The sequence below is a fragment of the Cheilinus undulatus genome, linkage group 24 (assembly GCF_018320785.1).
Source record: "Cheilinus undulatus linkage group 24, ASM1832078v1, whole genome shotgun sequence".
Classification (NCBI taxonomy): domain Eukaryota; kingdom Metazoa; phylum Chordata; class Actinopteri; order Labriformes; family Labridae; genus Cheilinus; species Cheilinus undulatus.
In genome coordinates, this window is record NC_054888.1 from 18,236,351 (window position 1) to 18,263,931 (window position 27,581).

At 39.3% G+C, this 27,581-nt stretch overlaps 1 protein-coding gene across 3 annotated transcripts in view; it reads right to left on the reverse strand.

Annotated features, from left to right (window-relative positions):
* Positions 1-23,702, reverse strand: part of LOC121506116 (methyl-CpG-binding domain protein 5-like) — a 38,081-nt gene extending 14,379 nt beyond the window's left edge. For 2 of the 3 annotated variants that reach the window (XM_041781689.1, XM_041781686.1), the window contains exons 1-4: positions 23,536-23,660; positions 11,783-12,346; positions 6,028-6,130; positions 2,503-2,674 (exon numbers count right to left, since the gene is read on the reverse strand). In XM_041781689.1, coding sequence (XP_041637623.1) covers positions 2,503-2,674; positions 6,028-6,130; positions 11,783-11,895 — 388 coding nt within the window. In that variant the 5' untranslated portion in view covers positions 11,896-12,346; positions 23,536-23,660. Of the gene's footprint in view, positions 1-2,502; positions 2,675-6,027; positions 6,131-11,782; positions 12,347-23,535 lie in introns of all 3 variants that reach the window. The other variant, XM_041781688.1, reaches the window with a different exon arrangement.
* Between the last annotated feature and the right edge of the window lie 3,879 nt (positions 23,703-27,581).

Here is a 27,581-nt window from a genome sequence, read left to right on the forward strand (position 1 = left end):
TACCAGTTGCCTTTACAAACAATAGATGTGCACATTTTTGTTTTCCTTTTTTCATTAGTTTAGCAAAGCATGACATAAATCTGACTAAAATACATAAAAAATGGGTTCTCTACTCAGACAAATGGGACTTAAAGGAAATACAGTTTCGTTTTTTACCATCTCAGGCCCAAAATGAAGCATTTTTTGTTATATCAATTTGAATAGTACAATGTTTTCTAAATCTCAGCCGCAATTTGTCATCACAAAAGTGGGGGTGGGTCCTGAGGTAAAACCAGTGGAGAACCACTGATTTAAGCAAGACGGTATCTATGATTTTTAGGTATGACAATGCCAAAAAGTAAGAGAAAGCAAAAACGAAGAAGAGTGTGAGCAGCAGACAGTGATCAACATTAAGATCAAGTCCAGAGATGGAGCGCCACTAGTGACAAAATGAGTTGAATCAGAGAAATGATGCCTTATTTTTTTCATTGTTTCACAGCAGTTGTTCTCTAAAAAACTTAAAAACACACCGACTACTCCACTTAAATGTGCATGACGGTGCAAGATTTTGTTGGATTGCTGCTGAAGTTGCACACCATCTTACCTGCATTATGTCTCTGCTACAGGTGCATCTCAAAAAAATTAGAATATCATGAAAAAGTTCAACATTTTTTGTCACTCTTTTCTGAAAGTGAAACCCATATATTATATAGACTTGTTACATATAGAGTGAAATATTTCAAGCCTTTTTTTTCTTGAAATGTTGATGATTATGACTTACAGATAAGAAACCCAAAATTCAGTGCCTCAAAAAATTTGAATATTACGTAAGATCAATTAAAAAAGATGTTTTACACAGAAACGTCAGGCTTCTGTAAAGTCTGTTGATTTCTATCCCGTCAATACTCGGTTGGGCCTCCTTTTGAATGAATTACTGCATCAATGCGGCGTGGCATGGAGGCGATCAGCCTGTGGCACTGCTCAGGTGTAACGGAAGCCCAGGTTGCTTTGATAGCGGCCATCAGGTTATCTGTGTTGTTGAGTCTGGTGTTTCTAATCTTCCTCTTCACAATACCCCATAGATTCTCTATGGATTCTGTGCCTCTCCATTCTTCTAAGTCCTAGAGTCTGGACGAAGTGAAGAGGCACAGAATCCAGTGTGAAGTTTCCACAGTCAGTGATGATTTGGGCTGCCATGGCATCTGCTGGTGTTGGTCCACTGTGTTTTCTGAAGTCCACAGTCAATGCAGCCATCTACCAGGACATTTTAGAGCACTTCATGCTTCCTTCTGCTGTCAAGCTTTATGGAGATGCTGATTTCATTTTCCAGCAGGACTTGGCACCTGCCCACACTGCCAAAGGTACCAAAAGCTGGTTCAATGACCATGGCGTTACTGTGCTTGATTGGCCAGCAAACTCACCTGACCTGAACCCCACAGAGAACCTATGGGATATTGTCAAGAGGAAGATGAAAGACACCAGACCCAAAAATGCAGATGACCTGAAGGCCACTATCAAAGCAACCTGGGCTTCCATTACACCTGAGAGGTGCCACAGGCTGATCGCCTCCGTGCCACGCCGCATTGATGCAGTAATTCATGCAAAAGGAGGCCCAACCAAGTATTGAGTGCATAAAAATCAACATACTTTTCAGAAGCCTGACATTTCTGTGTAAAACATCCTTTTTTAATTGATCCTATGTAATATTCTAATTTTTTTGAGACACTGAATTTTGGGTTTTCTTACCTGTAAGTCATAATCATCAACATTTCAAGAAATAAAGGCCTGAAATATTTCACTCTATGTGTAACAAGTCAATATAATATATGGGTTTCACTTTCAGAAAAGAGTGACAAAAAATATTGAACTTTTTCATGATATTCTAATTTTTTTAGATGCACCTGTACTTCTACTACTGACAATATTAACTGTTTTTATTCACTGGTTGGAAAACAGGTTTAAAATGTTAATATAGTGGCCTATAAAGATGCAGACATTACTCCTACTGTCTTGCAAATAGAGCGCAGAAGACAGAGACAGCCATGTCGCCTGGTTCCGAAAAGTTTTGCTTTGCATCTCAGCCTGTGGTCTTCTGAATGTGACCTTCACAGCACAAATGCTAATGGCAAAAAATGTCCGAAATAAGAAAACAGAAACAGAGAGCACAAGAACTGTATATGCTGCTTAATGATTAATAAGACTAATTTAGAGAAAACATCATTTTAGCTGTATTATTCTATTCCATCAATACTATTTAGGTGAACCATTTTTTGGTATTTCTTCAGTGACGCTTCCATGCAGGATGAGCCAGTTCTGGGTGCTGAAGAAATTTCTGGGGGGTTTTTTTGTGTTGTTGCTCTGGGGTATCGATATCGATATCGATTTTTACTACCACCATATCAAAATTCTGGTATACTGGCAACTCTACTAATGACCACAGTGACTAGATAAATCTAACTTACTCGGTTAAACTATTAAACTGTAGAAAATTACAATGAAAAATTGATCTAAATAAAACTGTACCTCCTCCTGGGCTGGTCAGCGTCAGAGGTGGGTGCGTCTCCATGCTCTTGTGCAGCGTGGCCACAGCCAAAAGCTTCCTCTTGTGAATGCAGAGTTTGGTGACATCTTCATCTGCTTTCACATCCTCCGCTGTCCTCTGCTTAACAGCTGCCCCTGGGTCGAAGTTGAACACCTAAAACGGTGACATTTAATTCATTTAGTAAGATATAAATTCATATTCACCCGTGTTAAGGCTTATCATATTTTAAGGTATCAGTTTATATGCACATAAGTTTAACAGAATCAACAAAAATGGATGTTTTGAAACATTTCTGTCATAATTTTCTGTCAGCAGAAGATAATTCAAGGGGTGACAGAGTCATAATGTTTCTAAGATGAGAAAGCACCAGCCTGATAAAAGCCTGATGGGACAGACATGGTGTGTTGGGGACAAATTTAGCTTCAAGAAGGATAATCGGTCGGATTACCCTGTGTAATATGATACTGTGGACAGCATCCCCACTTTTTTAGCTTGGCCTTCAAGGAGATCAGCGGAAGTGTGCAGCTTGAATTTATTTCATACATTGTCAAGTTTATGGCAGAGAGTAGAGAAGTGGATTATGTGGCAGGAGAGCTCTATATTGATGTCTTTATGTGCCTTTCTTCCGTGAAAACTGCTCACTTTTGGATTTCATTGTGGCGTTAATGTAAGCTGACCACAGCCACTGTGCTCCGTGAAGGACGGAACTACAAACTTTTTTACAGCCACCTTCCAAGAAGACAGAGGTGACTTTTTGATCCATTTCAACAGAAACAAAAACATCATTTTTAACAACAGCCTGTCACGAGTTGTTTTAACCTTGGCTTGACTAGTGGGAAACCATTTTCTCCTCTCAGACACGTTTATTTCTTCCATCATCAATTTCTCTCATTTCTAGCAGACAAAAATGTCAAATAAGAAAAAAGTGTCCGAGGACGTGTCAAGAGCTGATTGTCTGATCTGAATTAGGAATTCTTGTTATTTGAGGAGGCCTTCAGCTAACACTCATGTTAATGACTTCAGGCAAGTGCACATTTTTGACAACTAGAAAGTCCCTAATTAACAACAATAGATCTGTTTCAGATGACAGACAATAAACAAGTCCGTCAAAATGACAGTGAAGTTTGAAGAAGAAAATGTTTAAATTTGAGCAATGCTAAGAAACATCTGCATAAATAAAACAATTAATTAAGGACCTGACAGCCATAGATGCAGGATGTTTTAAGAGCATTTGACTTCTGACCAGGGTTGCCAGGTCTCTGTGAAAAACCAGCCTAATGGCCAGTCAAAACTAGCAAAACAATAAAGCCAGTCCAAAAACCAGCCTAATGCTGGGAATTTAAAACAAGCTCACACTGTTAATAATGCCTTTTAAGTCCATTAATGTTGCTGACATTGACAAAAATTCATTGCAATATTTAGAAAAATATATGAGACTAAAAATGAAAATATACAAGCACTTTAAACAATATTCTCTACACAGTTGATTAGTCCAGTTCTTAAACTGCTTTATCTATTAAATTGGCTACATTTAACACAGTACATAAAATCTATACTGTTCAAAATTAACGAAACACTCATGGAAGACCATTAGAACACTGTTCTGAATCCAGCCCACAATGGGATGAAAATATTTAGGGATACTTGATGTTGGATTTTTGCCCATATGCCAATTTTTCCAAACTAATTTTAGCCAAAACTGATATATACAGACCCATTTATTGTGAAGAAAAAAGGAAAAAGAACAAAGTGTCTCTTGTGAAGAGAAGTTCTGTGTCAAGTGGAGCAGAGAGAGGAGCAGGGAAGTAGACTGGCTGGTAGTCGTTTTACATTTGGGGCTTTCACTCAAAATGTTCAGGGCTCACGCTGAGCATCCTAAGCATCTATCTTTATCTGGTTGTACATTTTGCCAATATCTAGGGCCAAAACATATGTGCAGTTGATATATGGGCAGAAATGTTCATATCTGGTAATATTGATATTACAGATGTGAATCCTTAAGGATCTCAAGAATCAATTAGATTATGGGGGGTCATGATTTGATTGTTTTAAGGATTAAAGTTTTAGGTCTGAACTACATGAAAGTATTGGTATTGACTAAAATAAATTAGTAAATATCGGCATATCATACATCAGTAAAAATCAAATATTGTGCATCCTTTGTTGTAGCCTGGCTTGCTAGTTTTTGTGGACACCATTGCTTCATCTGTCACTACCAAAGATTTATTGAGAGCAGGGCGCATGGTAGTGTGTCAAATTCTGTTCACTTGTGCATCTACTTATTGATTTATTTGGATTTTAACACAATAAAGTGGTTCATTTATAATACTGAGTTTTATTTTGTGGTGGCCCTCGACCTAGAAGTCCAACAGTATAAATGTCATCCGCCTTCAGATATGAGGATAGCATGCATCACATCTGTTCTGAAAGTACAGCAAAGGCATGTAAGAAATGTACTGAAGCTTAAAATAGTTTCTTTTCAACATGTGTCTTACACTATATAAAAAAAAGTATTAAAAGTAATGCCAGTGTACTTTAATATGGAGTGTAACAGCCTCCACTCTTCTTGGAAGGCTTTCCACAAGAGTATATCTTTGAGAATTGGTTCCCATTATTCTGTTGAGCATTTCTGAGGTCAGGCACTGATGTTCCAGTTCATCCCAAAGATGCTCGATGGGTTTGAGGTCAAGGCTCTGTGCAGGCCAGTGAAGTTCTTCAACACCAAACTTGTCAAACCATGTCTTTATAGTCCTTGCTTTGTGCACAGTCATGCTGGAATAGAAAAGGGATTTCCCAAGCTGTTGCCACAAAGTTGGAAGCAAAGCATTGTCCAAAATGCCTTGGTATGCTGAAGCATTAAGATTGGCCTTCATTGGAGATATGTGGTCTAGCCCAAACCTTGAATTCCACACCTGAATTCAATACGTATGACCAAATACTTTTGTCCATACAGTGTATAAACCTGTTAGCCACTTGCTAACTTGTTGGCAAGGTCAACCTGAAGACAATCCACAGTAACAAGCTGAAACAGCAATCTGGTATAGTGGAGTCAGACATGCTTCAGTCAATAAATCTTCATTCCCTTGGCGCTGTATACTTGGACAAGGACAGTAGTCCTGTTTTATATCCTAATCAAGCCACACTGTAGATGTGGCTCAACTTAACTGTGCATGTAAACGTACCGAGAGGATTTTTGCAGCTGAAAACTTGGAAAAAAAAGGTTCATATACTTTCTTTCTTCTTCACGTTGTTCCTGCTGAATAATAAAGCTTGACCAGGAGTGGCATTTTTAGAACAAAAGCGCCTGGTGCTACTATATCTGTAGATTTGACTGACAGTTTTTAATCCCGTAGGGTCCTTTGTCGAGCTGTAATATTTTGAACAGCAGCATTCTAACTTCATTTGTAGATTGGTACTTCCATCTCCTGGAGCCTCAGTTAAGAGGCAGCTGTAAACTCTCTGCCCGACTGCTGTGTTTTAAACGAATCAGGAGGAGAAAAAATTACCTTGTGGAGGATGAGTGGGCACTCCAGGCCGCATTTGCAGGTTCCATCTGTCAGCAGGTAGGTCTTCACCTGCTCCAAGCTGGACAGCAACGAGCCACTGGGACTGCAGAGAGGAAACAACAACGTTAGGGTGTGAAGAGATTTCAGCTGGTGTAGCACAAACACTTCTTCTATGATATCATGGGTTGCAGCTTTGTTTGCGTTGTCTGACATGTGTTTGGAATATACTTCTACAGATTTGGAACAAAGCTCTTCATTATATTTTTCACCAAAGTGAACATTTAAAACAGAAATATTACAAAGGTATAGCTTTCCCACTGTGAATTTATCCCTGACTCAGAAGAGTAAAACCAATGCACAGTGGAAGTCTCCGCTGACAGACACACAAATGATTTTTTAAGGTGGGTTAGCAGCTGCTTCAGGCTGGTTCTGCTGCAGGTTTAACAGCCCTGCAACCATGAAATCAAAAGGTAAAATCCTCCCACTCAACAGCACTTCACTACAGTGGAATTCATCCATCTGAATGAATTAAAATAACAATTGAAAACCTTTTTGGTACCTTTAAAGGAAGAGGAAACTGGACCTGAGCGCACCAGTTGGGCATCAGTAAAGTCAGTCTTATCTCCTATAACTGGCTTAAGTATGACTGACTTCATGTCTCAAATTTACACAAATGGTGCTGAGCCTAACAGGGTATAATCCTGGTCCAACGTGAACATGGATATGTAAGTGCTGCCATGTAAAACAGGTCCATCCGGTCTGACCGCTTGTGCCAAACTATCAACTAAAGGCTGGGATAACACGAACCTAAAGAAAAAAATCAAAATTTATTTGTTATTTCTTTTACAGTACCAACTATCCCTGATAGTTCTAATTAACACTAGAAGGAAAAAAAGAAGGGAATAAGCTGCAAGAATGTTAGTTTAAAATAATAAAAATAACAAGAGAGGAAGATCTAGAATTATAAATCTGGGACTTTATGTTGGTTTTTATAAACCAAACCCTACTGAGGGGTGACCAAGGTACAAACTGAACTATGACCTTTGTGAACAGTTACACCCCTAAAAAAGTGCATCTGAATTTTATTTACGAGGATGCTTGAGAGAAAGAGAGAGAAGTGCACATGCTGAGAGAATCAGCACCTGCAGGACAGGGACAGTTGTGTTTCTGTAAAAAATTTCAATGCTATAAGGTAATTTATTTTGTTTATCTAAACAAGGTTTTTCTGTTAAAAAAAAAAAAGCCTTTTGATTGGCTCTTCATCAAGGGGTTTGTTCTCCGATGACAGATTAATACCCCATCTTCATGCCATTTCATTGACTTAACCAAGAAGGTTAGGGTTACAACTGTTTTTTACTTCAAGTTTTACAGCAGCCTAATGTTGTGTTCACACCAGGCACGAGTAAAATCATTTACGCGAGTTAACTGCATGTAAAGTCAATGGATATATGCAACACGAAACGTGCAAACTGAGTGAGTAATTTGCTCAAATGAGGCGAATTTATGCCACGTTTCACGCGCTGTTCGCTTATTCCCTGAGAGTCAAGAAATCAGAACTCAAGCAAATCATTCGCACTGTGATCGCCAATCAGCATGGAGCTCCTCCGTTGACGTATTTCACATGGACAAGAGAGGATCTCCAAAGAACCAGCCTGGGGGGGAGGAGGCTCACTTAACCAGAAAAATGGAGGGGGGAAATTGTGGTGTCTGTCTGTGGCTACCCTGAGCTATATGACACAATGTGCCTGTTCTACCATGCATGTGTTTTTTGGGGACAAAAACAAAAAAGGAGCCCGCTTGGAGGAAATTGAGTGAGGAGGTGGAATTGCCTGGTAAGTTCTGAAAATGTTTGTCACTTTGTTACAGCCGATACAAAGCAGCAATCCTCTCAATGTAGTCAAGTTCAGCAATGCTTGTTGACAACTAACTGAAATGCAAGATGTGGGAGGAGGAAGCCTCTCCCCTCTCGCATCTTGTGGGCTCTCATGAACTTGTGATTTGACGCTTGATACACGCGAATAGGCGACCTACGTTTCGGTGTGAACACAACATAAGTCTGAAATTTAAAACACACCTTTTTTAGCCTCGGTGTTAAAGTTACACCCAGGCACACCTTAAATAGGGATCAAGTCCAGCTTTTGCACAAGATAACTGAGCTGGACATATCTTTCCACTGTGAGTTATAGGAGTTGATCAATATTGGTTTTCTAGCGCCAGTGCTGACACCGATTAGTAGTAGGTCAAGAAACGTGCAAAGAGTGACAAATCCCAAATAATATCAAAAATGACTAATTTATTACTAGCATAGGCCAATTGTACCAGTGACAAGCCTCAGTGTTAATTTGGTAGTAGTCATGGGACTTCTAGCCTATCAGATGGTATTGTGGTCGGGATGTTGGTGAAAACACAGCCAGGAGGAGGACGTGCCTCACAGAAGAGCTGAAGTAGTGCACTTCAATTCTATCAGCTATTTGTAAAATTATACAGATGATTAGCCAAATGCCAATAATCAGTTGGAGGTAGAGTAAAGCGGTAAAGTTAAACGTAGGTGCACTTAGCTCCTGTAATTTAGCAGATGTCATCAGATAATGGAGAGTATTATTTCTAAAAGAAGTCCAAACTCCATCAGTTTATAAAGCAAAAGATGTCAAACCACACTAAAAAAATGGGTGATAGCAGCTTTTATTATAGTGCCTGCATATATTTCCTGATTGAAAACCTGGGGATATAAAGAGAGGAGAAGTAAATAATCAGAAAGCGATAAGGAGGTCAATGCTGCAGTAAAGCAGAAATGAGGCAGCCTGTTGTGCTTAAAAACATGTAAGAAAATCTTAAAATACATCTCCAGTGACACATTTCCTACTGTCCACCAGCGATGAAGAACAGTATGTACCATCTGTTGATCCCATCAAACATATACAGCGATAGGGTGACATAACCGCTGGCTGAATCATCAGCCACACAAAATGTGTACAGGCAAGACAACCCTGCAGCAAATGTACATTTCCAAATGTAAAAGAGCATGAGTGCAGTGACAGTATCAGGCCACGGTCACAGAAGTAGACAGGATTCTTTCCAACACCCAAAATAAACCTGACACCAGCCAACTGCTTTGGTTCATTGTGGCTGGTAAACACACGTGCCGGCGTTCAGATGCCAGGAAGGACACCAACTTCCAGTCTGCAGAGACGGCGGCTACAGGGGGATCCAATGCATTAGTAAAAATGTCACAGTTCAACAGGCTGGGTGGATTCAACTTCTGAAACGTACCAGTTGCATTCAAAATTTATTGGAGTTTGGCTTGATTTTTCATCACTGCATGTGGGCTGCCTTTTAAATATGTAAAAAGATAATAGCATGTGAGATTGTCATAAGGGATTACTTATTGAAATACTATGCCTCAGGTTCTAATAGACCCAGTGTCAAAACCCAATGGAATGATTTTCCTTCACACAGAAAGCACAAAGCATTACAGTTCTAATCATCTCCTGCAGAGCTAATCAGTTACAGAAATAATGACTGTTTAGTCAACAGATCTGTAGGAGACTCTTTGATTTTGACAAACCAAATTAAAAACTTATTGTTTCCGACTGATATATTAGAAGTTTTAGATACTAGAAAATCTGGAGTATGCTGAGGCTCGTGTTGTCATGACCATAAGTGCAACAATCAACATCACACATTACGGAAGGCCTGACAGGACTGAGAATGTGTCTGCATTCAACGTGATCCCAAATGTCCGTTGGGGGTCAGGTGGGGCTATGACTATTGGCTGTGCAGAGCCAAACCAAGCCATAATGATTTACTTTCCTATCACTGGTTTGGCTACGCCGAGAATGGTCCTGCTCTAGAGCAGGGCCAAAGCATGCCCGCCCCGCCTCCAAGTTTTATCCCTGCCTCTGCACCAACTAACGACAACTCTGTTACAGTGGGTGGTCAAATGTCAGCATTCACTGTGCCATGATTTTATGTGATCATACTGCAGTCATTCTATGGACAAGTGCAATCAGGATGGACCAGGTGCAGTGCAGGGATTACAACTTTGTCGGGGCCTTCTAGTAAAGGTCTAACCTTTCTCCCTTCTTATAGACAAACTTTTCAAAAACAAAAACTTGGAGATGTTTGAAACATTTAGCCCTTGATTTTCTGCTATTCTAAAGGTTCTTAACTCAATCAACTGAAGACTGTTTTTTCAATTCCATGTAGAAAAATTCTCTCTTCTCGATAAGTGTGAATTGTTTGTTTATTGAAAGAGAAGGTAAGAAGAAGAGAGAGAGAGAAGGTGTGGGAAAAGAGCAGCGTGCGGCGGTGTACAGTTGATTTTTGCTTTAAAACAATGTAAAGACAATCAGATCAACAAGGACCGCATAGTCAGCTCTAGACGCACCCCAAATGGGTAGCTTGGTTGTGGTGGAAAGGCAAACCAAGTCAAACCAAATGTCATTAAATAAAAGTCTTGGCAACACATTTATTTAGCAATTTGTTGTGTCGCATGATTATGGCATCACTTGGCGTGGCGCAGAGCCGTTCACATCACACACAAATGGCTGATAAACTTTACTTTCGCTTAGTTTATTACTTCTCTGATTATAATATGATGATTAGCTGAAAAACTGAGTAGATATATCCATCATCTACCGTGCCCCATGATGGAGATGAGACGCTAGCGATCTAAACACAGCTCATTGTAAAAACTTGCTGAACTTTCATTTTTTGTGTTTATCCTGTGGCATGTTCAAGGCATTTAATTTTTTGACAGCTTTCCAATATTCATGTTCAATTTCTAATTAAGGGAAAAGTGTGTGCAAAATAATTCATGTCAAAGCAATGTGATTAGGTGATAACTAAAGCCTACACTCTTAACCAAAAGCCAGTGTAGGACAATATGATCGACAGCAAGTGGTGAAATCACCAATAACATAAGATAATTAACCAATACCTTATTAAACAATAGAAAAAAAGGATTATCTTCCTTGATCATGGAATATCAAAGTATAATCAATCACAAAGACACCCACAGACAGCTAAATCATCTGCCACTGGTCATCCTCAAAGTTATCCAACCTTAAACTTTCACCAAGACAACCTTATTTTATAGAGATAGGGAGGATATTTAAGTTGTAACTAAAACACTTAGTTGTAACACAAACTCTGCTTCTTTTTCTCACTATAACATTGTCAAATCAATTTTCTATGTTTTGTGACAATTACATGATGGGCGGATGGATGGATGTTTGTCCTGGTTGCATTAATGGCCTTAAATTCCACTGCTTTAGCTTTGGGAGTGTAGTTTGTGTCTTTTCTTCATTGCGAAGTCAGTTTTGTCTGTAAGGCCTTGTTTAATGCACTGTTGCAGTACATATTTCAACAATTTTGGATCAAAATTTGTCCAGTTCTCTGATTTTCTTGGTCAGAACCCTAACGTCTCTTTTAAGGGCCTTCAGCTGGCTAAAATGAAAGCTGTGAAATTATTAATTGTTGAACATTAATTCTATTTGGGAGGAGAAAAGGCAAAATGTATGTAATTTCAGCTTCATTAGAGGGATAATTTGGGGCTTTGTTGTGCATTTGGGACAAAGTGAAGACCATTATTGTTTTAGGAGACTCTGATGGGCAATTTTCCCTTTTTAAGGACACGTTTAGCCAAGAAAATTAAATCTGCTCTACAGAAAATGTGAGAGGGTTCATCTAGTCTTAAAATAGTTTCAATGATTGCAGTAGAAGCATGTGCGACTCTTAGTGGAGCTCTCCTTACCTTACGTATACGACCCCTCCGCCATGCTCCGCCTTGCGCTGCCAGCCGATGGGGACCTGGACAGGGACGGCCTGCCTCTCATCTCCCGTGTCACAGTCCTTTCCGCCATTCATTGCTCCGCTGGTTTTACGCTCGACACCTCAGAGGGATATATATCAGACATCAACCAGCGTCTTCACGATGCACGTCATGTTCGTCTTCCAAAGCCGTGGTGGTGGAGGAGGAGGTGAGAGGGTTGTCGAGACGGGTAGAGTTGCAGGATGATGCTTTGAAAGGTGGGACTGTGCTCTCAGCTGGAGCTGATGGGGGCGGTCGGGTAGGGTGAGGCGAGCTCACGGCAGACCCCTACCCTTTGAGCAGCTTCATGGTTATGGGGCTGAACAGAGCGTGGACTTCCATTACTGCATCTTGCCTGACAAAGTGAGGATGAGGAAAATCTTACTTTAATTTTTCACCATTTGTGACTTTTCAGCAGTCCAGGAATCAGTCCCTCAGTCCGACAAGTAGAGTATGTTCAACATATTGGTTCCCAGATGTGGTTGGGTAGTGGTTTTCCCATGGTTCCTGTGAGAGCAAAAACAAAAAGGATGCACATGAATAAAAGGTTAGTGTTAAACAATTTCTCAAGTTAAAATCCATGATTTAATTAACCTGCCCTGAGAATAGAAGACATCTTAATTTTTGACACTGATGTTTTGATTTACAACAAATTTGCCCACTTTTCAATCAGGAAACAAAATAAACTATCAATGGAAAACATTTATTAGTGTTTTCAGTAGAGATATCAGTGATAATAAAGGCACAGTATGTATATTCTACAATCAGGGGAGACTGATTCCTTGCTACTCCAGCCCCTATTATCTTATGACAATGAACTCCAAATGAACTTAACTCAAAACAGCTGATGGCAGAAAATTTTCGCAATTGATTATAAGTAAGCAGCACAAAACATGAATGTGATACAGCAAAGGTTAAACTAGTGAAATATCTCCTCTCTCTTATCACGCATCGAGGCCCCTTAAGTCACCTGTATGAAGCAGCTGATCTGACAGGAAGAGAGAAAGTCCAGGGACATATTACAAATTGCAAAACTCTGTTATGCATGAAATGTAAGGCTAAATAATACCGATATAAGATCAGGCACTTGCATAGAGACACTGTAGGAAGCAGAGCAGAAGCGCTGTACGTATGAAGAGAGCAGTGGTGCACGCACACACATTTGGGCAGCAGAGTTTAAATAAATAAATAAATTCAGTAAAATGAAGCCATTTTACACTTAAGCTTAGCTTAGCTTAGCATTAACTGAAAGAGAAGGAGTATTTATAACTTAAATGTGTCAAAAATCTGTTTACAAGCTCCTACATTGCCTCTATTGTTTTTTAGATTGGAAAAGGGGGCATGAATATCCACACGGACCGTAAAATACAATTACCATCCAAACTTATGGCGATACCAATTAGCACGGGGTTAAAATTACCTGTGAATCTCTGTGTGCTGAAATATGGTGAGTAATTTGCCCTGGAATTTTTAATTAGCAGATTACAGACATGGTCAATTTGCACAGGATTAAAAATGCAGATATCCTGCACTATTATTGCAAATAACCTGAGGTCCCTTGGTAATACTAGTCCCATGCAAATCGGGCACAAGACAGTGGTTCCCAACCATTTTTCCATTGAGCCCCCAACTTGCATCGAAGAAAAAATTAAGCCACCCAAGGATCAAAATTGATCAAAAAAACGATCAATTTGGGTCAAAAATTAACCTTAATTTGAATTACTTTTTCTGTTCAAATCCAAAGAAAAAAGCCCTAAACACAAACGTTCCTACCGAAAGACCTTTGTATGACCTATTTATACGTGTTTAGACAAAGCCTCACCCGCTCCCTGAAATCTCTGGCGCTCCTTAAGGGGGTCTAGGGCCCCAGGTTGGGAAACAAGGACCTAAGATGATCTCTGAATAAGAGGTTAGATATGCTACATGCTAGCATTAAACTGATATGGCACAACAGATAAACACTGGCTACTGATATTAGTTCATATCCACATCATTTGCTAATGGCCGATGTCTGGCCCATATCAGTGTTTAACCGATGAATACCTAATTTGTAGGTTTAGCTAAGATTTTTTTTTTTAATCCAAACTAATTTAGGAAACAAAATTTTAAGGGTGTTATTTACTAACCTAGCTGATGGTAACCTGAGTGTAGCATATAGTTAGAATATTGCAGCGATCACACCAACATTAACCTTTCTCTACATTTTGGTGTCTCTAAATTGCCCGTAGGTGTGACTGTCTCTTTACGCCATCCTTGTGATTGACCGGCAACCAGCCCAGGATATACCCTGCCTCTCATCTATTGACAGCTGGGATCTGCTCCAGCTCCCCACAACCCCAAAGGGGGTACATGGTGTAGAAAATGGATGGATGGATTTCCGATGAATTTACCAAGACGGTGTGAAATTTCCATCCTTCAATTTACACTGTGCTTTGGCATTACAGGGTGCGAGAAGGAACACCACAGCAGGAGCTCCACATCCACACATGCATGCGGTTCTACGCTCCCCCACTGGCTCCACTGAGCCTGTTCTTGCCTCTGTAACACCTCTGAAGCTGGTACAGAGGTGGTGAAGTGATCTCCTGCTTCATGGTGAAAGCAAAACGCTGCAGGGTGCAAGTATCACAGTCATTGAAAAGGCGCTGTGAACGAGACTGCTGGAACAAGGCTTTGAAATTAAGAAAGGACTATGTCAGTGTTGCATCCCCCAATGAGCTCACAAAAGAGGTCACAGAGTCATAAAGGTTCAAGTCACTGCAAATCAGACCAAGTATGGTCAGGGGTGTGATACAACCGAGTAAAAGCATTTTCTACAATTTAACATCATCTGGCAAAGAGTCATGGTGGCCAATTAGATATGAATACAAACTACACTGCTTTTTAACATAATGTCACACTTGTTATCTGTTAAATTCAACTGGTGCAGAAAATGTAAAAATAGCAGCTGCTTGAGAGGACTACATTGTGGAGTGTTTTGGAGGTTTAACATCCTTTAGATTTAAAGATCTGTTACTCATACTCGAGTCCCTGGATCACATTTCATTGTCTAAACTGAGCCTAAGGCAACACATGCCCACCAAGGTAGCCCCTTGTGTTGTTTTAACGCAGGTTTTAAGACCTGCTTCTGAACTGCTTCTAAGATTGCAATAGTGTGCTTTGTGAAGTACCAGGAGGGTAGGGGTGTAAATCATCAATGTGCTATGATGATAAAATATTATACTCTTATTCTTTGGATTAAAATGAGATAATTGTTGGTATTTAAGTGTCTCCAAAGTCTCTACTGTGACCGTGATGATTTCATATGAAGCTATTTTTTTTGCTTTGCATCAAAGTGAGGTGAATGTATTTTTTTTAACAAATAAACTGATCCAGATCCACTGTATAGTACACCTCGGAACCAGGGTGCAATACTTAAAATCAGGAAAAGAAGAGGATTTAAATCCCTTAAACTGATCAAATAAAAACATATTGATCAGTCAAATGTTGCAGAATTCAACTACATTACACCACCAGAACGGCTTCACATGGAGCAAATATTTCAGACTCAATATAGGAGACGCTTCAACCATTTCGGACAAAAGTATTTTGTTATAAAAACAAGTTATTCAGTCAAAATATATTGTACCCGTGGAAAGATGTATTTTCACGCTGAAATCTTGGCAGTATTTCATCCCCCCTCTCTCAGACAGAGAATTTCAAACACTGGTATGAGCCCATCAAAGCTGTTAAATCGGGCTGAACTCTGTACGTGAGTGAAGGAGCTTCATGCAAAGCCTCCTCTCAGCCGCCGCTGCTGCTGACTCATAACTGCCCTGTGAGCTGCTGAGACCAAACCCAGTGACACCACCACAGAGGAAGAGAGGTACCCGTGGCACAGTATAAAAAAACAAGGCAGCAGCACGCCGTTTATCTGGAAATAAACGCAGCAGCAACAGTCGCACCTCATCATCTCAGGAGAGGTGCGTTGCATCCTTTCACAACCTGAACATCATTAAAATCTCATTTCCCACATGTCCATGTTTGGAAAATGCCAAAAGAAAACATGATTCCCACTGTTGTGTTCACACTGGAGGGAAAATTGCATTTTTCAAACAAAAGCTAAGAGCAGACACAAGCATTAATACAAAAAAAATTAACCTTTATTTTTAAAGGGCTTCTCTCCCATCTGTTATCTTCTTTGCTTTGATCAGGCAGGATACAGAACAGAAGATACTGACAGAGGGCGGCTATATGCAGCAAAAGTCCTGGACCAGTCATTTTGATAAAAAATTACGTTTGTGCCTTAGCCAAATGATTTCATCCTAACCTTTGGCAGAGCAACACTCCCTAAATCTGCCACCTTGCTAATGTGAAAGCACAGATTTCAGTCTCAAATCTTACAATTTTACAACCCATTTCCTCCTACTATTCCCCTCGCAGGTCTAGATTAAATACAGTACGATGCCTGCAAATTTCCAACCAACTTGCTGCAGGTTGATTTTTTTACTGAACGTTTTTTTTTTTTAATCTTTATGGATGTCCAGATGGAAAAAAAGGACAAGACTGCCAACAGACTAGGCTTTTCAAGGTCTGGTTTTAGGTCTTATTATCCCCGCTTCCCAACAATCAAGCATGGCCTGATATTTGTCCAAAGTGTCTGGTCTTAGTAAAATTATCTGACTGCTCCTGATCAAGTTGGAGCCTTCCAAATCTTGAAACTATTTCAGTTTCCAGCCTCCAATGGACTACCTTGCCTGCAACAGACAGCATCACCAACTAGACTGTGCGTGCTTTGAGAGCTCACAAACATAGCAGCAAACAAACACAACTTTACCATAGTCTCAGACAGGATTTCCCACCCTGAATTTTCTCGTGTTTTTGTTTTCCGCTGCAAAGCAAGGCAAGGCAAGTTTATTTGTATAGCACACTTCAGCAACAAGGCAATTCAAAGTGCTTCACACAGGACGTTAAAATACAATGACAAAGGGGAAAAGAAACACAATGGAAACATTTTAAATGGAAAATGTAAAAGATGATAAAAACGGCAGATTAGACCCACAAAAGATAAAAACCTGGGTTCCTCTCTGTTGTTTTTTTTACGTCGAAGACAACCTTGGTCCATAGACTGGATTCTGTCCCAGACAGTTGTACGTTTCTGACCGTCAGAAACAACCGTGGTCCGTAGACTGGTTTCTGTCCCAGACAGTTTAACATTTCCGACCTATCCCGGGTGCCAGAAACAACCTTGGTCCGCAGACCGGATTCTGTCCCAGACAGTTTCATGTTTCTATATATATGCCAGAAACAACCGTGAACGAAGACCGGATTCTGTCCCAGACAGTTTCATGTTTCTGGCTGATCCAAGATGCCAGAAACAACCTTTGTCTGGGGACCAGATTCTGTCCCAGACAGTTTCACATTTCTGGCCAATATGGGATCCTTATCTGAGCTCCTAGCTCTTAACTTTAGTGCTTCACACAGGACATTAAAATACAATGACAAAGGGAAAAAGAAACACAATAGAAAACCGAAATGCATGTTAGGACAACAGCTGTCAACATCAGTTGGCCACCATATTGGTTTTCTGTTGAGTCACATGACTCTAACTTTCTCATGTCTGTGGAATCTCCACTGTGAAACCATTTCTACAAACAGTAGGTGTTTGGTCTCACGCTCTGGCCAAATCAGCTAGTGTTGGCATTCACAGGTTTATAACGTCAAAATCGTTAATACTATCCTTGTTTGTTGTTTCCCATGTTTTTAAATTTGGTTAAGGTTTGAAAATCATCTGGTGTGAATAGAGAAGAAGGGGGAAAGAACACAGATGGTCAAACTAAGGGCATAAAAAACAACTCAAAAAACAGAATAAATTCAATTTCATCTGCAGTGCTGGCAGCTTCCACTGGGTTCTTACTTTGCCACCAAGGTTAGCTGCAATGGATTAAAAATACCTTCAGAGTCAATCATAATTGCTGCATTAAGGCCATAGCTTTTTAGGAAAGCCTGTAGTTACATGTGAAATATCTAAATGCACAGGAATTCAAGTCAAGGGCTCTCAATTAAAACATAACAAGTGAGTTATTCTCTACGACTACACCCCCAACCCCGGTGTAAACAAACTCCAATAGCACGTTATGGGAACATCTTGGGCGACAGAACGGGCTGATGGTAGCGAATAACCATTTACTTTACAAGTAAGCTAATCAAAACATGAAAGAAATACAGCAGCAGTAGCAATATCTGTTTTTCACAGCAACGATAAACATGTAGTGCCTGTCCTGGCAGACGAGGGACGACCCATAACAACTGTAAAATTAAGGATTTCTCTGGCTAAGAACATGATGGAAATATTGGAAGTAAAGGTGAGGATGATAGAAGGATACAGTTAATAATACTTGCTAACTTGAAGTCGTAGTAAAGCATTTTTCTTTTCTAAATATGATAGATGAATGTGGCTCCTACAGAAATGGTCACACTAGGTTATATAGAGTAAATTTAATCCTATACTAAAATGTCCTCAGCCTGCAGTGCAGAAGTTGTCGTTATTGTTTCATTGGGGAGAAATGTCAGAAATACAATTCAGACGGGTATTTTAGAGTCTGAAAACGTCACTGCAAAGTCACTGAGATCTGCCATTTGAGACAAGAGTACAAAATAGAGTGCATCTCATTCATTTTAGAGCACAGATGAAGGTTAATCTGACCTTATAAAAAATAAGTAAGCTTAAATTTGAAAATATCAACATAGTAAAAAATGATACGCTATTACTTCCGCTAAAAAATAACATTCAACACATACTTTGGGGAGGAGAAACCATCTTTGGCCTTGCATTTTGATGGAAGTGCTACACAGTTTGGCCTAAATCCAGCTGCTATCTTCATACAGTCAGCGTGGAACAAGAACAGAAGTTAATGCAGAGAAAGACATAAATTCAGGAGACTTACAGTGATGCACTCTTGCAAAGAAAAATACAAATTAGATAAGAAATCACATAAAAATGACAAGTGGAAGTACAGCCAAAGGTGGAGTAACTAAATTTGCAGTCCATTAAGGATAGAAGCTTATGTAAATGCTTTCTCAGTGTCTGAATTTGGAGGAATATGTGCAAATAAAACGCTTGTGTGCAAGGTATTCTGCCTTTCTTGGGCGTTGGCATCATAAAAGTAGTTTGAATAGTGATATTTGGTAGGCAGTGCACCATCAGTCATGACCTGGTCTTCATTTTTTCATGGAAAATCCTGTTTAATTTATTAAAATAACTAAAGCTACTGCTTAACTTGAATATGATTGAAGTGGTGTATATTTTTGGAATATTAAGCATTTAAAAATACTCAAAAAGTAAAATTATATTAAGTGTATACAGCTATTTAAGTTGCATATGTCTGTAAACATTGCTTTTGTGTAAAACAAACATAGCCAAAAAATGTAACAGTGAGATAACTTCCAGTATGTTAAGTTTTTTTTCATCCATGTTTCAACATTCAGATATATTTTAGATCAATACTTAATGCACCTTTATTTTGCCATATTTAAATTAACGGATGAATATTGCATCAATGATTAGTTACAGAACTTTAAAGCTTAGGTCAAACTCATTTTTGGGATATTTGCAGAGACTCTGAGAAATTAAAAACAAAACGCAAAGATACCAAATATATGAAAGCAAAAGAAGAAAATGTATTTTGCAGTGATTGATTTGCTACATACTAAAAATAAAGTAGGTTATGAGCAGATGTTCAATCCAGTTTACATTAACGTGTCTAATAGGTAGTTTATCCAGTTTATCCTCTGGGAAAGGACAAAGGTTTCTCACTCTTTCAAGTGAAGCCCGCTGTCAGGGCAAGATTTCCTGTTCTGTATGGCATTAACACTTAACCTGGCACGCCAGAAGGATTTGTTTCACACATCCATCTGGTAAACCACTCATAGACAGCGTTTGGGAAAGACCAGAGCCTTTGGGGAAAAAAAACTTGGAGAGTGACTGGATGAATGATCTATCTGTCACATCTTTATGGGCCAATCAGAGCAACAAAACACGTGATGTAGCCGCTGCCAAAGGAGTAAACTCCAACTGCATAACGCGAACAATGGCGACTGTAGACATGCCAGTACACAACTTTTGTCATTTTTGAAAAGGGAAACAACTCAATGCTGTTCTTTGTTCTTCTTTTAACAAAGAAATATTGTCAAGTTCTGATAAAACTGGGGCTTTAACAGCATCCACCCTAATGTCTTCTGACATAATTACACCAGTCTCTTGTTGCTGCTTGCTTATGTCACGACTCCGCCGCGTCCGAAAGTACTGCCCCTTGTCACTGATTGGTCTTGTCACTTTGTAATCGGGCCTAAGCGGTTCAGAGGGGAGCTTTACAAGATGGATTCGCCAGTGAAGAACACGGGCATATCCATCTGCTTTGCAAGGTTAATTAATGCTTTCTTTGTCTGTAACATCCTGAAGTAGCGCTGTTCATGTTATGTTCCAGTTTCACAGAAGAATTTACAGCAAGCTATACAACGACTTCACTGGTACATGCCCAGGGAAGAATTTCAATGTGCTTTTGTCCAAAATAAGGGAAATAAAGTTTGTGTATATGGCATAATAAAGCAGATTTGTGAGAAGTAAAAAGTCAAGCTTTGTCATCTTTTGCCATGTAGAAGAAAACAACATCCCCCTTCCCTTTAATTGAGTTCAAAATGATTATTACTCATGCTTTTTAGGCAGTGAGAGAATCTGAACTGAATGACAGACTTTTATCTCAATGGGTCAAGCAAATTTGAGGCTTAAGTTAGTGTGTCTGATATAAATTGGATCATTAGCTGCAATTTAAGGCAAGATATCCATTTACAGGGACAAATAAGAATAATATGTATCATGGAAGAAGTGATGGAGGATATGATTGAGTGATATTGGTAGCAGCAGATATTACCGTGGCGTATCATCATATGAAAATGTTTTGTGACTTTTTGGCTATAAAATTCTACTTATATCAGCTGTACATATTGGCCAAAAGAACAAATAAGTTCGTGGAGTTTTAGGCTGGACCAACGTATTTTCGTTATTCATAATCTTCCCTTACACTTTACAGTGGGTTTTAAGGACTGAAATTTGTTACCAGCTACTGATTTTGACATGCAATATTTCATCTGTACACCAGTGCATGCTGATACGTGACAGATTAATACAGTTCGGTACTACAAACACTTCACAAACTGATAAAAGTGACCCTTGCGTATAGAGTCTATATTGCTATGCAGAATTAGGCAAGCGATATCATACAACTGGTTACCATCCAAATCTCTTATGGTGCACTCATGCAATAGTTTCATATCAGGTTTTTGCATGATTCTTGTGGTAGCTATTTCACCTTGAATAGTGTCTGAGTGTGTAAGATTTAACATCTGACATCTTAAACATCTAAATGGTTACTGTGATGACCACTCAACAGTCACAGAGCTCCAGTAAACAGAACTATCACTTAACAAGCACCTTAGCCGTGCTTTATGGAAAATATCTCATACTGACTGTCTGAAACCACTCACTCATTCCCTTCTCCCTATCCACTCTATAGTGAGCAGCATATAGTGGACTATATAGTGGACACAACTGCAAAATGCAAAAATGATTTTTGACACTACTCTGGCCGCGGGAAATGACTTCATCGGTGTCTCACAATTAAACGTTTAGCAACAACGGCTCTTAGATTTTGATGACAACGGCTGAGGATCTAAATTAACGGTAGAATTTCACTGAAAACTAGTACTAAATATAATGTATTTTCCCTCAAAAAATAAAAAAATACTAATCGTTAAAAAACTTGTGTCTTTAGTGGCAAAATAGTGTACATTTTTGTGTGTAATGTAACTTATTTTTGCATAAAGATGATGGTCTCATGTCTTGTAATCCTCAGAGTTACTCCGTTTTAATTCCTTAACATTTTATAACAGATTTGGTTAAAACCAACAAACAAAAAGTATTAAATAAAGTTTTTAGATGTGTTCCTGTGCTCCTCTCATTCGTCCGTCATGTTTAAGAGCAGCAACCGCGATGCATTATGGTAAATATCGCCGGGCTAGTGAGCATCGGTTGTTCACTGCTTTTTTTCAAAATGCATTGTGGGATAGAATGAGTGCACTATATAGTGAATAACAATGCTCACTCAGAATTCAGACACCAATGCAAAATGGCGTATTCACTATATAGTGCACTACAGGGAGTGATTTCAGACACAGCCACTGTCTCTTGCTGCTTTACTGTATCTCAAATACTGTAAGAAAGCCCACTGTGGTAGGTCATTTACAGATTCCCATCCTTGCATATTTTATACTTCTGATCATGTCTAGTTAGCATTCTTGCAACCTTTACATATCTTGCAAATGCACAAGGGCTTGCATATACTAGAAAATGTACCTAACAAGAGCTTGTACATGTTCAAATCTTAATTTTTAAATACTTTTTCAGTTTAATTGATTTTGTGTATCTAATGTTTAATTCCTGTGCGTTGAGAGCAAAGATAACAGAGTCAAATTCCTTGTTGCATAAGCATACTTGCCCAATAAAGCTGATCCTGATTCTGACATGCACATTAAAGGCTGACTAGTCAGTGTAGGGCATTACAGATACTCTTGTAAGCATTTCATTCTGCATTTAAATCTGGCAGGATCTCTGAATTTAGTAAAGCATTGCCATGTACCTGAAAGAAGCATGCACCAAATGTGGAATATAATTCTTAGTTTGGTATGAAATGAAGGTATAAAGTACAAACCGTGCATCACTGGACTGATGCAACCTCCTCTTATTGCACCTTTGACACAATGATATCAATCACTGCTCTTTTAGTGCTTGAAGAGATTAAATCCATTAATTCTCAACCTTGCATCTAAATCTTACTGTAACCCCTTGGAGCAGGCTAAGGCTAGCTATTGGGGTAAATTAGCCATATTGTGCTGCTGCAGCCCTCAAAGTTGACAGCTGCACAAGTTCACAGCGATGCTAGCTACATGACAAGACTTTTTCCTATGATTGGACATCATGACAACCGCTTGTGTACACTACCAAAGCAACCATAGGTGGCTGACTGTTAGATAATAGCAAATTAGCTTTGAGAATTAGCCAGACTTGTCCATCAACTGTGCCAAGTATTGCTTTATTAACGTTTTAGCAAGCGGAATAAGGTGTTAAATAATGTTGTTTTTACAGCAGGGGGGCGTATAGAGCTTAAACTCTATTGTCTGTGCGCCTTTATGATAAAAAGTGACCGTGTCAACAACCGAAATCTGCTTGTCTGACTGTGCTTTTTGATGCATTGGACACAGCATCTCAGCTAGCACTGTGAGCGTCAGCTGTCTAGCTACCGTTAGTTAGCCTAGCCTGCTAGCTTGTTGTAACGAAAATGAATTAGAGGGCGAGCTCGGCTACGCTAATAACGTTTTAGCATTTAATTAACGAACCGAAACCGGGCTCGCGCGCGCCGGGGGCAAACAAGAGAGGTTCCGACTTCAATTTGTCGAAGTAAAAAGCAGCTAGGCCCGCGTTAGGGGTTTCGAGCCAAAGGGGCCAGGCAAGGCCAGGGCCAGGCCGAGTTAGCACGGGTTAGCCTAGCATGCTAGCTAACAGCCGTTGCGTTTGCAGAGAGAGAGCGAAGAAGAAGAGAGAGACGCTTTTCAGGCAATAACGTTTCTGTCTGCGTCAAATTAAACCGTAAACAGGCCGTTCTTACCCAGGCATTCCCGTGGATTCATACCGGAGCGGAAACAGTGAAATATATAAGCAACAGTACGTTTCTGACCTTAAGAAAAATAAGAATAAGAAGCCTACCCATTAGTTCTCTGCCTCTGCTGGTTCTCCTACACTGGGATATTGGAAATGATGGAGAGCCGCACTGCGCAAGCGCGGCAGGAGCAGGCAGCAGATGGGAGAGGTGATGCACAGTTACCTCCAGAGCTCACATACATAAGGTCTGCATGGCAAAAGTTCGCAATAAAATGATCAGTATAATGGTGATCAACTTTATATTTAGATTGGCTGACTTAGACAGAGTGGTGGCGCTTTTTATGCATATTTGTGTGCAAAAGACCCCCTTATCTTACTAGTTCTTACAATATTTGCACCATGAATACAGTGTAGACCAGTGGTTCCCAGCTGGTCAAGCCTCAGGACCCACCACCACCTATTTAATGAGAAATTGTGACCCAAATTTCCAGCCAGTCAAATTTATTTAGTGAAAGATTTTACAGTTTGGACCATCGGTGGAACAAATAATGAATGACAAAAAAACAAGCCCAAAGGATGTGCTTGCATACTTCATTTTACTGAAATTCCTGTGATAAAATGTGCATTTTGGTTGATTTCTAGAGATAGCACAATATAATGAGAAAACCAGCATTGTTGTCGCAAGATATTGAGATAAATATATTCAGTAGGCATCTAAAATTTTTCATCTGCTCTACCCACTGAGCTAAACTGAGACTTTTTGCTACATTTTTCCAGGCACACATTCACAGCACACTGAAAACAGCTCAGAGACCCATTTTTGGGTCCCAACCTGCCTGTTGAGAATCACTTGTGCATACTTGTGCAGCACTTTATACGTAAAAGTTGGTCAGCAGATGCTCGTCTGTTCTATGCACTACTGTTTCTCTTGCGCCACAGTGAAACTATTTCTTCCTTTAAGAGCTCAACTATCTTTTGCATCACAGTCCAAGAGGGACTAGATTTCACCCCATCATCTCACAGTGTACTTGTATGTTGGCTTGTCTTTACTAATACATGAATAACTGTGTTTTAAATGACTTTTAAGATTGACTTTTTTGGTTGGAAAATACTAGTCCTGTTTTAAAGCAAAAATATAATTAGGTAGGACAGTCATTATCAACTGACAGCCTGGGGGCCCCCATATCTTCCCATCCAGCTCCCAGAAAATGATAAAATCAAAATATATGCAGAAGAAAAATTGTAGATCCACCTGTAAGCCATTACTAGCAAATATAATGCATGTTAAACACATATTTGTCAGTTTATTCTTGATAAAACCTGATATTTCCATGGAAACTTTAGGTTTCAGGTATTTTAGGAGTGTAATTTTCCTGCTTGGATTTTTCATTTATCACTATGCAGCATATGAGCATCAAAACAAGTGATAGACAACAGGACAGCCACAGAAAAATTTAGCTCAAATATCTCAGGCGCCCCCTTGTGGCTGGCAGCGATATAGGGACTAATCTCATTGTTGGAGCCTAAAAATGGCAAGCACCAGTTCAAACCTAGTCTGTGGCTCCTGTGTCATTCCCCACTCTCTTCCTAATTTCCTGCTACAGTCGCTGTTCGGTCTGGAAGACTCAAAAGCCAGTGAATAATAATAAGAATCTTTAAGAAGTAAAAATCCTATCTGTTTTTATATTGAGGTCACAGTTATTCTGTATACCAGCATTTTTTTTGTAACAGCACCCTGAAAAAAATAGAAAATCTCAAGTCACTCCAGTCAAAATGTATGAATAGGAAACAGACTTCCTAAATCCTGATCAGATTGTTAATCTAAACTCCAAATATATCATTTTAACTCTATTCTGACTATGAGGCCTTTCGTGTTGGAGTTATTTGACAGTGCTGATCCATTCAGTGTCAGTCTAACTCCACCAAGAGTCACTTAATCTTCAGCAATTTCAAATCTGGGAGGTGGAGTTTTCCCATCATGCCCTTGAACAGTATGTTCAGATGTGGTTTAGATGTATTTTTATGGGTGTAGGTGGATTAAGGTGTTTTTAGATGTTGTCTTTTGTACAATAATCCCTGTGGGGATTCCTTTGCTCTTGTTTCTGGTGGAGTATTGTTGTTGTTTTTAGTTTAGACCAGTGATACTCAACATGGCTCTTTAGTGATGATTTGTGGCTCTTTTGTCTTAATTTGAAATATTATTCCCCAGAAAACCTTTAAAAGGGGAAATTTTACCTCAAAAATTATCCATTGCAAGTATCATTAATCAGTTTGTGTCCCACACTTACAGAGTAGGCTTTAATTGTCAACCTCTGGTTTTTGTCTACATATTTCCCTTGCCCTTATTTCCAATTTTTTCGCTACTTTAATTCCATTCTGCCATTGTTTGATGCTTTTTGCCAATTTTTGCCACCTTTGTCAGATTTTTGCACACTGTAGTTACTTTTAACTCACTTTTCTTCTTTGCCATTTTTGGACCATTTTTTCCACCTTTGACTAATCTTTTTTGCCACTTTTCACCCAATTTTGCTACTTCTTTTTGTCACTGTTCTCCCCTTTTTTGACACTTTCATCCTGCTTTTTGCAAATTTCTGCCCCTTTTTGCCACTTCCCGCCCATTTAAGCTGATTTTTCCCATTTTAGTCATTTTTCACTCTCTTTTTGCAACGTTTTTGCCACTTTTAAGACATTATTTTGGTCACTTCCAACCCATTTTTGCCACTTTTCTCCCGGTGTTTGCCACTCTTAGCCCATTTCTCCAACCTTTAAGTCATTTTAATTGCCACTTTTCACCACTTAGTTTGTGGCTCTTGCAAATGTATTTTTCAAAAATCTGGCTCTTTGGTTGAGCAGGGTTGAGTTACACTGGTTTAGACACTTCTGCACCATGAGTGAAGATATCCACTGAGTTAGTCACTCTCCACCTGTGGCATGGGATTGTTTTCATGAAAGCTCTCCACTGTTTTTTTGCTCCATGCCAGGAGACACGTGACTTTACCACAATTTGCTGGGACAATGCCACAACCTCATATCTTCATTTATCATTATTTATTTATTTTTAAAAAAATAAATAAGTGCTGCTGGTCACCCTTTACCTCTGTTTATCTTTTTTTTTTTTTTTTTTTTTTTACAAAATTTAAACCAATGAAAAAATATTAAACAAACAAAACAAAACGAAACAAAACATTCTGATTATGACCATTCAGTATTTAATTATCTGTTTGTATCTGTATTTTTGCAGCCACCACCATGTTGCAACCAGAGTACATGCCATGGCTTCCTCTGCTCTTCACTTAAATTATAGTGAGAGCCATTTTGACGAAATGGGCAGAGAGAGAAATGAGGGTGTGCTCCATTTACCACACATGGTAGGAGTCAAGATAATCTTGATTATCTTGTTTTTTGTTGGATGCAAAAATTTTACTTCGGATTGGAACATGATTAACTGTCCAGCACTGCAAATGAGGAGGCGACCTCTTGTCCTTTAGCGCTAAATTAAGCGTAAAAAATAAAAGGATGCTAAATATACGAAAAGTACTGAACAGGGTTTTTCACTTAAAGATAGGGATAGTCTTGTAAATAAAAAGAAAACATCCAATGAAATACCATGTAATGAGTATTCTTGAGTAAACCAGAAGAATGAATAAGTCAGTGTTTGAGTCAGTGAAAAGATGCAGCTCACAGTGTAAAATGTCTGAATTTCCTCTGAAGGTCAGACCTGAGGAGACGGTGAATTAATTCCACGTACAGGCTGCTGTAAAAGAGCCGCTTCATGTATTTTTAAGGGCAAACACAAAGCTGAATGTGCGAGGGGAGGGTCGTATTTTAGAATAATGTGACAGGCCAAATGTGCGCAGAGGCTGGGAGACATTTTTGTGAGATATCTGGTGGTTTATTGTTGCTTTTTAAAAATCCAAACACCACAGGAAGAATCTGAGTATCTTCTGAGCTTTAGTGTCACCGTGAAGGAGTCAAAGATGCTGTCAAACAGATTCTCAGATCAACTCTCTGTGCATATTTGATCAAAAAGCAGAACGTTTGTAAAAGTAAGGG